At 40.6% G+C, this 15,876-nt stretch overlaps 1 protein-coding gene across 2 annotated transcripts in view; it reads left to right on the forward strand.

Moving 5' to 3' along the window:
• The first annotated feature begins 1,726 nt into the window (after positions 1 to 1,726).
• The window catches only part of nhsl2 (NHS-like 2), a 213,743-nt gene continuing 199,593 nt past the window's right edge, over positions 1,727 to 15,876 (forward strand). For both annotated transcript variants that reach the window (XM_060923136.1, XM_060922969.1), the window contains exon 1: positions 1,727 to 2,070. In XM_060923136.1, the coding sequence (XP_060779119.1) occupies positions 1,791 to 2,070 (280 nt within the window). In that variant the 5' untranslated portion in view covers positions 1,727 to 1,790. The remainder of the gene's footprint in view (positions 2,071 to 15,876) is intronic.

Raw genomic sequence — 15,876 nt, forward strand, 5'->3', positions numbered from 1 at the left:
TGTCCGCGTGGGTTTCCTCCGGGTGCTCCGGTTTCCCCCACAGTCCAAAGACATGCAGGTTAGGTTAACTGGTGACTCTAAATTGACCGTAGGTGTGAATGTGAGTGTGAATGGTTGTCTGTGTCTATGTGACAGCCCTGTGATGACCTGGCGACTTGTCCAGGGTGTACCCCGCCTTTCGCCCGTAGTCAGCTGGGATAGGCTCCAGCTTGCCTGCGACCCTGTAGAACAGGATAAGTGGCTACAGATAATGGATGGATCATTGTTGTTCTTTACATTACATTATTGACATTCAGCACATGGGTGGCACGGTGGTGTAGTGGTTAGCACTGTTGCCTCACAGCAAGAAGGTCCAGGTTCGAGCCCCGTGGCCGGCGAGGGCCTTTCTGTGCAGAGTTTGCATGTTCTCCCCGTGTCTGCGTGGGTTTCCTCCGGGTGCTCCAGTTTTCCCCACAGTCCAAAGACATGCAGGTTAGGTTAACTGGTGACTCTCAATTGACCGTAGGTGTGAATGTGAGTGTGAATGGTTGTCTGTGTCTATGTGTCAGCCCTGTGATGACCTGGCGACTTGTCCAGGGTGTACCCCGCCTTTCGCCTGTAGTCAGCTGGGATAGGCTCCAGCTTGCCTGCGACCCTGTAGAACAGGATAAGTGGCAACAGATAATGGATGGATCATTGTTGTTCTTTACAATACATTAATGACATTCAGCACATGGGCGGCACGGTGGTGTAGTGGTTAGCGTTGTTGCCTCACAGCAAGAAGGTTCAGGTTCGAGCCCCGTGGCCGGCGAGGGCCTTTCTGTGTGGAGTTTGCATGTTCTCCGTTTCCTCCGGTTTCCCCCACAGTCCAAAGACATGCAGGTTAGGTTAACTGGTGACTCTAAATTGACCGTAGGTGTGAATGTGAGTGTGAATGGTTGTCTGTGTCTATGTGTCAGCCCTGTGATGACCTGGCGACTTGTCCAGGGTGTACCCCGCCTTTCGCCTGTAGTCAGCTGGGTTAGGCTCCAGCTTGCCTGCGACCCTGTAGAACAGGACAAGTGGCTACCTTGCTCTTGGGCACTGGTCCAGGGAGTCGAACCAACAACCTTCTCGTTGACGGTTCCTTGGACTCATTACTACTTAACAACAGCACTGATCTGAACTTCTGTAGCTGGACAACTGGCTTACAACCAGGAAAACGTTTGGTTTTTAGTGTTTGTAAGCCACAACGCGTGCATGATGTTAGGGGTGAAGTAGAAAGACTCGGGTTCGGGCGAATTCCCGCATGCGCAAAGTCGGTGCGCAAAAGTCAGTCAAGTTCAGGTGAACACGAAAAGCAGCAGGAAGCTGAGCCCTGTTTCACAGTTGTGTGTGTGTGTGTCCAAACCGCACACTACCGTATTAACTAGTGTGTGAAAATATTGCGGCAGCTCCAGTGGCCCGTCCAAAACCGCGCATTGCTGGACTCCAGAGCTCAGAAGTGTGACATGCTGTTGAGTTAGTTAGTGTGCGTGTTTTGATCGCAGCTCCTGTACCTGTGGCTGGGCTGCATCCTGCTGTAAAGCTGCTGACTGCTGAATCCTCCCTCACACTCCTGCAGGCTGAACAGAGCTCCGCGCAGTGGACAATCCGCTGCAGCGCAAAAAAGATGCCCGCACGGTTCTGCGGACGCAGCCACGGAGTTCAGCGCGGGGAACAGACCATGCGCTGATCTCTCTCTCTCTCTCTCTCTCTCTCTCACACACACACACACACACCTCCAACACACTGCAACAGTTCAGTAAATATATAAAGAAGAGGAGAAGAAGATGCCGTTCTGTAAACGCCTCATTGTGCCCAAGGACGTGTGTAAAAGCGCGCTGAGGAGCGGCGGAGCTTCCTTCACTGAGCTGGCGGACGTGTGCGGCTTCAGCCTGAGCTCCATCCTCAGGCAGCTCTCTGATCTGTGCAGGCAGTCGGTCAGCATCCTGGAGGAACTCGAAGGAGAAATCGCCAACATTTGCCATCGCTCAGGGACGCTGGAGAGCAAAGTTATCAGCCTGCAAAGACACGTCTCGGCGCTGACATCCAGCAAACCGCCGCTGAGAAGTAAGCTGCGCTCTGGCGCTTTCAGTTCGCGGAGCTCCGATGGATCACTTGTTACACGTTTAAACCGAGTTCAAGGTCGCTGTTTGTCTTGTCTGGGTGAAATATCTCCACTCTCTTGGCATATGAGGTAGGACAAGGAGGTTATACGAGCGCGTGACTTTTATGGCAGTTCGGCGTGGCTGGAAATGGGTGTTTATTTGTTGCGCTCATATACAGCACACATAACTCTCATATACAGCACACATAACTCTCATATACAGCACACAGAACTCTCATATACAGCACACAGAACTCTCATATACAGCACACAGAACTCTCATATACAGCACACATAACTCTCATATACAGCACACATAACTCTCATATACAGCACACAGAACTCTCATATACAGCACACAGAACTCTCATATACAGCACACAGAACTCTCATATACAGCACACAGAACTCTCATATACAGCACACAGAACTCTCATATACAGCACACATAACTCTCATATACAGCACACAGAACTCTCATATACAGCACACATAACTCTCATATACAGCACACATAACTCTCATATACAGCACACAGAACTCTCATATACAGCACACAGAACTCTCATATACAGCACACAGAACTCTCATATACAGCACACATAACTCTCATATACAGCACACATAACTCTCATATACAGCACACATAACTCTCATATACAGCACACACAACTCTCATATACAGAACACATAACTCTCATATACAGCACACATAACTCTCATATACAGCACACATAACTCTCATATACAGCACACAGAACTCTCATATACAGCACACATAACTCTCATATACAGCACACATAACTCTCATATACAGCACACAGAACTCTCATATACAGCACACATAACTCTCATATACAGCACACAGAACTCTCATATACAGCACACATAACTCTCATATACAGCACACATAACTCTCATATACAGCACACAGAACTCTCATATACAGCACACAGAACTCTCATATACAGCACACATAACTCTCATATACAGCACACATAACTCTCATATACAGCACACATAACTCTCATATACAGCACACATAACTCTCATATACAGCACACATAACTCTCATATACAGCACACATAACTCTCATATACAGCACACATAACTCTCATATACAGCACACATAACTCTCATATACAGCACACACAACTCTCATATACAGCACACACAACTCTCATATACAGAACACATAACTCTCATATACAGCACACATAACTCTCATATACAGCACACACAACTCTCATATACAGAACACATAACTCTCATATACAGCACACAGAACTCTCATATACAGCACACATAACTCTCATATACAGCACACAGAACTCTCATATACAGCACACATAACTCTCATATACAGCACACATAACTCTCATATACAGCACACATAACTCTCATATACAGCACACATAACTCTCATACACAGCACACATAACTCTCATATACAGCACACATAACTCTCATATACAGCACACATAACTCTCATATACAGCACGCATAACTCTCATATACAGCACACATAACTCTCATATACAGCACGCATAACTCTCATATACAGCACACACAACTCTCATATACAGCACACATAACTCTCATATACAGCACACATAACTCTCATATACAGCACACATAACTCTCATATACAGCACACATAACTCTCATATACAGCACACATAACTCTCATATACAGCACACATAACTCTCATATACAGCACACATAACTCTCATACACAGCACACATAACTCTCATACACAGCACACATAACTCTCATATACAGCACACAGAACTCATATACAGCACACATAACTCTCATATACAGCACACATAACTCTCATATACAGCACACATAACTCTCATATACAGCACACATAACTCTCATATACAGCACACAGAACTCTCATATACAGCACACAGAACTCTCATATACAGCACACAGAACTCTCATATACAGCACACATAACTCTCATATACAGCACACATAACTCTCATATACAGCACACAGAACTCTCATATACAGCACACAGAACTCTCATATACAGCACACAGAACTCTCATATACAGCACACATAACTCTCATATACAGCACACAGAACTCTCATATACAGCACACATAACTCTCATATACAGCACACATAACTCTCATATACAGCACACAGAACTCTCATATACAGCACACAGAACTCTCATATACAGCACACAGAACTCTCATATACAGCACACATAACTCTCATATACAGCACACATAACTCTCATATACAGCACACATAACTCTCATATACAGCACACACAACTCTCATATACAGAACACATAACTCTCATATACAGCACACATAACTCTCATATACAGCACACATAACTCTCATATACAGCACACAGAACTCTCATATACAGCACACATAACTCTCATATACAGCACACATAACTCTCATATACAGCACACAGAACTCTCATATACAGCACACATAACTCTCATATACAGCACACAGAACTCTCATATACAGCACACATAACTCTCATATACAGCACACATAACTCTCATATACAGCACACAGAACTCTCATATACAGCACACAGAACTCTCATATACAGCACACATAACTCTCATATACAGCACACATAACTCTCATATACAGCACACATAACTCTCATATACAGCACACATAACTCTCATATACAGCACACATAACTCTCATATACAGCACACATAACTCTCATATACAGCACACATAACTCTCATATACAGCACACATAACTCTCATATACAGCACACACAACTCTCATATACAGCACACACAACTCTCATATACAGAACACATAACTCTCATATACAGCACACATAACTCTCATATACAGCACACACAACTCTCATATACAGAACACATAACTCTCATATACAGCACACAGAACTCTCATATACAGCACACATAACTCTCATATACAGCACACAGAACTCTCATATACAGCACACATAACTCTCATATACAGCACACATAACTCTCATATACAGCACACATAACTCTCATATACAGCACACATAACTCTCATACACAGCACACATAACTCTCATATACAGCACACATAACTCTCATATACAGCACACATAACTCTCATATACAGCACGCATAACTCTCATATACAGCACACATAACTCTCATATACAGCACGCATAACTCTCATATACAGCACACACAACTCTCATATACAGCACACATAACTCTCATATACAGCACACATAACTCTCATATACAGCACACATAACTCTCATATACAGCACACATAACTCTCATATACAGCACACATAACTCTCATATACAGCACACATAACTCTCATATACAGCACACATAACTCTCATACACAGCACACATAACTCTCATACACAGCACACATAACTCTCATATACAGCACACAGAACTCATATACAGCACACATAACTCTCATATACAGCACACATAACTCTCATATACAGCACACATAACTCTCATATACAGCACACATAACTCTCATATACAGCACACAGAACTCTCATATACAGCACACAGAACTCTCATATACAGCACACAGAACTCTCATATACAGCACACATAACTCTCATATACAGCACACATAACTCTCATATACAGCACACAGAACTCTCATATACAGCACACAGAACTCTCATATACAGCACACAGAACTCTCATATACAGCACACATAACTCTCATATACAGCACACAGAACTCTCATATACAGCACACATAACTCTCATATACAGCACACATAACTCTCATATACAGCACACAGAACTCTCATATACAGCACACAGAACTCTCATATACAGCACACAGAACTCTCATATACAGCACACATAACTCTCATATACAGCACACATAACTCTCATATACAGCACACATAACTCTCATATACAGCACACACAACTCTCATATACAGAACACATAACTCTCATATACAGCACACATAACTCTCATATACAGCACACATAACTCTCATATACAGCACACAGAACTCTCATATACAGCACACATAACTCTCATATACAGCACACATAACTCTCATATACAGCACACAGAACTCTCATATACAGCACACATAACTCTCATATACAGCACACAGAACTCTCATATACAGCACACATAACTCTCATATACAGCACACATAACTCTCATATACAGCACACAGAACTCTCATATACAGCACACAGAACTCTCATATACAGCACACATAACTCTCATATACAGCACACATAACTCTCATATACAGCACACATAACTCTCATATACAGCACACATAACTCTCATATACAGCACACATAACTCTCATATACAGCACACATAACTCTCATATACAGCACACATAACTCTCATATACAGCACACACAACTCTCATATACAGCACACACAACTCTCATATACAGAACACATAACTCTCATATACAGCACACATAACTCTCATATACAGCACACACAACTCTCATATACAGAACACATAACTCTCATATACAGCACACAGAACTCTCATATACAGCACACATAACTCTCATATACAGCACACAGAACTCTCATATACAGCACACATAACTCTCATATACAGCACACATAACTCTCATATACAGCACACATAACTCTCATATACAGCACACATAACTCTCATACACAGCACACATAACTCTCATATACAGCACACATAACTCTCATATACAGCACACATAACTCTCATATACAGCACACATAACTCTCATATACAGCACACATAACTCTCATATACAGCACACAGAACTCTCATATACAGCACACATAACTCTCATATACAGCACACATAACTCTCATATACAGCACACATAACTCTCATATACAGCACACATAACTCTCATATACAGCACACATAACTCTCATATACAGCACACACAACTCTCATATACAGCACACACAACTCTCATATACAGCACACACAACTCTCATATACAGAACACATAACTCTCATATACAGCACACATAACTCTCATATACAGCACACACAACTCTCATATACAGAACACATAACTCTCATATACAGCACACAGAACTCTCATATACAGCACACATAACTCTCATATACAGCACACAGAACTCTCATATACAGCACACATAACTCTCATATACAGCACACATAACTCTCATATACAGCACACATAACTCTCATATACAGCACACATAACTCTCATACACAGCACACATAACTCTCATATACAGCACACATAACTCTCATATACAGCACACATAACTCTCATATACAGCACGCATAACTCTCATATACAGCACACATAACTCTCATATACAGCACGCATAACTCTCATATACAGCACACACAACTCTCATATACAGCACACATAACTCTCATATACAGCACACATAACTCTCATATACAGCACACATAACTCTCATATACAGCACACATAACTCTCATATACAGCACACATAACTCTCATATACAGCACACATAACTCTCATATACAGCACACATAACTCTCATACACAGCACACATAACTCTCATACACAGCACACATAACTCTCATATACAGCACACAGAACTCATATACAGCACACATAACTCTCATATACAGCACACATAACTCTCATATACAGCACACATAACTCTCATATACAGCACACATAACTCTCATATACAGCACACAGAACTCTCATATACAGCACACAGAACTCTCATATACAGCACACAGAACTCTCATATACAGCACACATAACTCTCATATACAGCACACATAACTCTCATATACAGCACACAGAACTCTCATATACAGCACACAGAACTCTCATATACAGCACACAGAACTCTCATATACAGCACACATAACTCTCATATACAGCACACAGAACTCTCATATACAGCACACATAACTCTCATATACAGCACACATAACTCTCATATACAGCACACAGAACTCTCATATACAGCACACAGAACTCTCATATACAGCACACAGAACTCTCATATACAGCACACATAACTCTCATATACAGCACACATAACTCTCATATACAGCACACATAACTCTCATATACAGCACACACAACTCTCATATACAGAACACATAACTCTCATATACAGCACACATAACTCTCATATACAGCACACATAACTCTCATATACAGCACACAGAACTCTCATATACAGCACACATAACTCTCATATACAGCACACATAACTCTCATATACAGCACACAGAACTCTCATATACAGCACACATAACTCTCATATACAGCACACAGAACTCTCATATACAGCACACATAACTCTCATATACAGCACACATAACTCTCATATACAGCACACAGAACTCTCATATACAGCACACAGAACTCTCATATACAGCACACATAACTCTCATATACAGCACACATAACTCTCATATACAGCACACATAACTCTCATATACAGCACACATAACTCTCATATACAGCACACATAACTCTCATATACAGCACACATAACTCTCATATACAGCACACATAACTCTCATATACAGCACACATAACTCTCATATACAGCACACACAACTCTCATATACAGCACACACAACTCTCATATACAGAACACATAACTCTCATATACAGCACACATAACTCTCATATACAGCACACACAACTCTCATATACAGAACACATAACTCTCATATACAGCACACAGAACTCTCATATACAGCACACATAACTCTCATATACAGCACACAGAACTCTCATATACAGCACACATAACTCTCATATACAGCACACATAACTCTCATATACAGCACGCATAACTCTCATATACAGCACACATAACTCTCATACACAGCACACATAACTCTCATATACAGCACACATAACTCTCATATACAGCACACATAACTCTCATATACAGCACGCATAACTCTCATATACAGCACACATAACTCTCATATACAGCACGCATAACTCTCATATACAGCACACACAACTCTCATATACAGCACACATAACTCTCATATACAGCACACATAACTCTCATATACAGCACACATAACTCTCATATACAGCACACATAACTCTCATATACAGCACACATAACTCTCATATACAGCACACATAACTCTCATATACAGCACACATAACTCTCATACACAGCACACATAACTCTCATACACAGCACACATAACTCTCATATACAGCACACAGAACTCATATACAGCACACATAACTCTCATATACAGCACACATAACTCTCATATACAGCACACATAACTCTCATATACAGCACACATAACTCTCATATACAGCACACAGAACTCTCATATACAGCACACAGAACTCTCATATACAGCACACAGAACTCTCATATACAGCACACATAACTCTCATATACAGCACACATAACTCTCATATACAGCACACAGAACTCTCATATACAGCACACAGAACTCTCATATACAGCACACAGAACTCTCATATACAGCACACATAACTCTCATATACAGCACACAGAACTCTCATATACAGCACACATAACTCTCATATACAGCACACATAACTCTCATATACAGCACACAGAACTCTCATATACAGCACACAGAACTCTCATATACAGCACACAGAACTCTCATATACAGCACACATAACTCTCATATACAGCACACATAACTCTCATATACAGCACACATAACTCTCATATACAGCACACACAACTCTCATATACAGAACACATAACTCTCATATACAGCACACATAACTCTCATATACAGCACACATAACTCTCATATACAGCACACAGAACTCTCATATACAGCACACATAACTCTCATATACAGCACACATAACTCTCATATACAGCACACAGAACTCTCATATACAGCACACATAACTCTCATATACAGCACACAGAACTCTCATATACAGCACACATAACTCTCATATACAGCACACATAACTCTCATATACAGCACACAGAACTCTCATATACAGCACACAGAACTCTCATATACAGCACACATAACTCTCATATACAGCACACATAACTCTCATATACAGCACACATAACTCTCATATACAGCACACATAACTCTCATATACAGCACACATAACTCTCATATACAGCACACATAACTCTCATATACAGCACACATAACTCTCATATACAGCACACATAACTCTCATATACAGCACACACAACTCTCATATACAGCACACACAACTCTCATATACAGAACACATAACTCTCATATACAGCACACATAACTCTCATATACAGCACACACAACTCTCATATACAGAACACATAACTCTCATATACAGCACACAGAACTCTCATATACAGCACACATAACTCTCATATACAGCACACAGAACTCTCATATACAGCACACATAACTCTCATATACAGCACACATAACTCTCATATACAGCACACATAACTCTCATATACAGCACACATAACTCTCATACACAGCACACATAACTCTCATATACAGCACACATAACTCTCATATACAGCACACATAACTCTCATATACAGCACACATAACTCTCATATACAGCACACATAACTCTCATATACAGCACGCATAACTCTCATATACAGCACACACAACTCTCATATACAGAACACATAACTCTCATATACAGCACACATAACTCTCATATACAGCACACATAACTCTCATATACAGCACACATAACTCTCATATACAGCACACATAACTCTCATATACAGCACACATAACTCTCATACACAGCACACATAACTCTCATACACAGCACACATAACTCTCATATACAGCACACAGAACTCATATACAGCACACATAACTCTCATATACAGCACACATAACTCTCATATACAGCACACATAACTCTCATATACAGCACACATAACTCTCATATACAGCACACATAACTCTCATATACAGCACACATAACTCTCATACACAGCACACATAACTCTCATACACAGCACACATAACTCTCATATACAGCACACAGAACTCATATACAGCACACATAACTCTCATATACAGCACACATAACTCTCATATACAGCACACATAACTCTCATATACAGCACACATAACTCTCATATACAGCACACATAACTCTCATATACAGCACACATAACTCTCATATACAGCACACATAACTCTCATATACAGCACACAGAACTCTCATATACAGCACACACAACTCTCATATACAGCACACATAACTCTCATATACAGCACACATAACTCTCATATACAGCACACATAACTCTCATATACAGCACACATAACTCTCATATACAGCACACATAACTCTCATATACAGCACACAGAACTCTCATATACAGCACACACAACTCTCATATACAGCACACATAACTCTCATATACAGCACACATAACTCTCATATACAGCACACACCACTCTCATATACAGCACACAGAACTCTCATATACAGCACACACAACTCTCATATACAGCACACATAACTCTCATATACAGCACACATAACTCTCATATACAGCACACACCACTCTCATATACAGCACACATAACTCTCATATACAGCACACATAACTCTCATATGCAGCACACATAACTCTCATATACAGCACACATAACTCTCATATACAGCACACATAACTCTCATATACAGCACACACCACTCTCATATACAGCACACATAACTCTCATACACAGCACACATAACTCTCATATACAGCACACATAACTCTCATATACAGCACACATAACTCTCATATACAGCACACAGAACTCTCATATACAGCACACACAACTCTCATATACAGCACACATAACTCTCATATACAGCACACATAACTCTCATATACAGCACACATAACTCTCATATACAGCACACATAACTCTCATATACAGCACACAGAACTCTCATATACAGCACACACCACTCTCATATACAGCACACATAACTCTCATATGCAGCACACATAACTCTCATATACAGCACACATAACTCTCATATACAGCACACATAACTCTCATATACAGCACACACAACTCTCATACACAGCACACATAACTCTCATATACAGCACACACCACTCTCATATACAGCACACATAACTCTCATATGCAGCACACATAACTCTCATATACAGCACACATAACTCTCATATACAGCACACATAACTCTCATATACAGCACACACAACTCTCATATACAGCACACATAACTCTCATGTACAGCACACATAACTCTCATGTACAGCACACATAACTCTCATATACATAACTCTCATGTACAGCACACATAACTCTCATACACAGCACACATAACTCTCATATACAGCACACATAACTCTCATATACAGCACACATAACTCTCATATACAGCACACATAACTCTCATGTACAGCACACATAACTCTCATATACAGCACACATAACTCTCATATACAGCACACATAACTCTCATGTACAGCACACATAACTCTCATATACAGCACACATAACTCTCATATACAGCACACATAACTCTCGTGTACAGCACACATAACTCTCATATACAGCACACATTACTCTCATGTACAGCACACATAACTCTCATATACAGCACACATAACTCATATACAGCACACATAACTCTCATATGCAGCACACATAACTCATATACAGCACACATAACTCTCATATACAGCACACATAACTCTCATATACAGCACACATAACTCTCATGTACAGCACACATAACTCTCATGTACAGCACACATAACTCTCATATACATAACTCTCATACACAGCACACATAACTCTCATATACAGCACACATAACTCTCATATACAGCACACATAACTCTCATATACATAACTCTCATGTACAGCACACATAACTCTCATGTACAGCACACATAACTCTCATGTACAGCACACATAACTCTCATGTACAGCACATATAACTCTCATATACAGCACACATTACTCTCATGTACAGCACACATAACTCTCATATACAGCACACATAACTCTCATACACAGCACACATAACTCTCATATGCAGCACACATAACTCATATACAGCACACATAACTCTCATATGCAGCACACATAACTCATATACAGCACACATAACTCTCATATACAGCACACATAACTCTCATATACAGCACACATAACTCTCATAAACAGCACACATAACTCTCATATACAGCACACATAACTCTCATGTACAGCACACATAACTCTCATGTACAGCACACATAACTCTCATGTACAGCACACATAACTCTCATGTACAGCACACATAACTCTCATATACAGCACACATAACTCTCATATACAGCACACATAACTCTCATATACAGCACACATAACTCTCATATACAGCACACATAACTCTCATGTACAGCACACATAACTCTCATATACAGCACACATAACTCTCATATACAGCACACATAACTCTCATGTACAGCACACATAACTCTCATATACAGCACACATAACTCTCATATACAGCACACATAACTCTCATGTACAGCACACATAACTCTCATATACAGCACACATTACTCTCATGTACAGCACACATAACTCTCATATACAGCACACATAACTCATATACAGCACACATAACTCTCATATGCAGCACACATAACTCATATACAGCACACATAACTCTCATATACAGCACACATAACTCTCATATACAGCACACATAACTCTCATGTACAGCACACATAACTCTCATGTACAGCACACATAACTCTCATATACATAACTCTCATACACAGCACACATAACTCTCATATACAGCACACATAACTCTCATATACAGCACACATAACTCTCATATACATAACTCTCATGTACAGCACACATAACTCTCATGTACAGCACACATAACTCTCATGTACAGCACACATAACTCTCATGTACAGCACACATAACTCTCATATACAGCACACATTACTCTCATGTACAGCACACAGAACTCTCATATACAGCACACATAACTCTCATACACAGCACACATAACTCTCATATGCAGCACACATAACTCATATACAGCACACATAACTCTCATATGCAGCACACATAACTCATATACAGCACACATAACTCTCATATACAGCACACATAACTCTCATATACAGCACACATAACTCTCATAAACAGCACACATAACTCTCATATACAGCACACATAACTCTCATGTACAGCACACATAACTCTCATGTACAGCACACATAACTCTCATGTACAGCACACATAACTCTCATGTACAGCACACATAACTCTCATGTACAGCACACATAACTCTCATATACAGCACACATAACTCTCATGTACAGCACACATAACTCTCATATACAGCACACATAACTCTCATGTACAGCACACATAACTCTCATGTACAGCACACATAACTCTCATGTACAGCACACATAACTCTCATGTACAGCACACATTACTCTCATGTACAGCACACATTACTCTCATGTACAGCACACATAACTCTCATGTACAGCACACATAACTCTCATGTACAGCACACATTACTCTCATGTACAGCACACATTACTCTCATGTACAGCACACATAACTCTCATGTACAGCACACATAACTCTCATGTACAGCACACATTACTCTCATGTACAGCACACATAACTCTCATATACAGCACACATAACTCTCATGTACAGCACACATAACTCTCATGTACAGCACACATAACTCTCCTTTAGAATTTTCTCTATTTCTGCATAAATATGACCTAAAACATCATCAGATTTTCACACAAGTCCTAAAAGTTCATAGAATTCATTGTTCCATCAATGATGACAAGCTGTCCTGGCCCAGATGCAGCAAAACAGGCCCAAACCATGATACTACCACCACCATATTTCACAGATGGGATAAGGTTCTTATGCTGGAATGCAGTGTTTTCCTTTCTCGAAACATAATGCTTCTCATTTAAACCAAAAAGTTCTATTTTGGTCTCGTCCGTCCACAAAACATTTTTCCAATAGCCTTCTGGCTTGTCCACGTGATCTTTAGTAAACTGAAGACGAGCAGCAATATTCTTTTTGCAGAGCAGTGGCTTTCTCCTTGCAACCCTGCCATTACACCATTGTTGTTCAGTGTTCTCCTGATGGTAGACTCATGAACATTAACATTAGCCAATGTGAGAGAGGCCTTCAGTTGCTTAGAAGTTACCCTGAGGTCCTTTGTGACCTCATCAACTATCACACGCCTTGCTCTTGGAGTGATCTTTGTTGGTCGACCACTCCTGGGGAAGGTAACAATGATCTTGAATTTCCTCCATTTGGACACAATCTGGGCAGCACGGTGGTGTACTGGTTAGCGCTGTTGCTTCACAGCAAGATTGTCCGGGTTCGAGCCCCGTGGCCAACGAGGGCCTTTCTGTGCGGAGTTTGCATGTTCTCCCCTTGTCCGCGTGGGTTTCCTCCGGGTGCTCCGGTTTCCCCCACAGTCCAAAGACATGCAGGTTAGGTTAACTGGTGACTCTAAATTGACCGTAGGTGTGAATGTGAGTGTGAATGGTTGTCTGTGTGTCAGCCCTGTGATGACCTGGCGACTTGTCCAGGGTGTACCCTGCCTTTCGCCCGTAGTCAGCTGAACTGTAAAAAAAAATTAGTTAAGCCAACTTAAAAATGTAGCCCAACCTGCTGCCAAAGGATTTTGAGTAAACTCAACTCCGGGCCAAATAGTTGTGCTGACTTGCTCTTTTAAGTCGACACAGATGAGTATTTTATGTTGACCTTACTTTATT

This window comes from Neoarius graeffei, chromosome 1 (genome assembly GCF_027579695.1).
Source record: "Neoarius graeffei isolate fNeoGra1 chromosome 1, fNeoGra1.pri, whole genome shotgun sequence".
Classification (NCBI taxonomy): domain Eukaryota; kingdom Metazoa; phylum Chordata; class Actinopteri; order Siluriformes; family Ariidae; genus Neoarius; species Neoarius graeffei.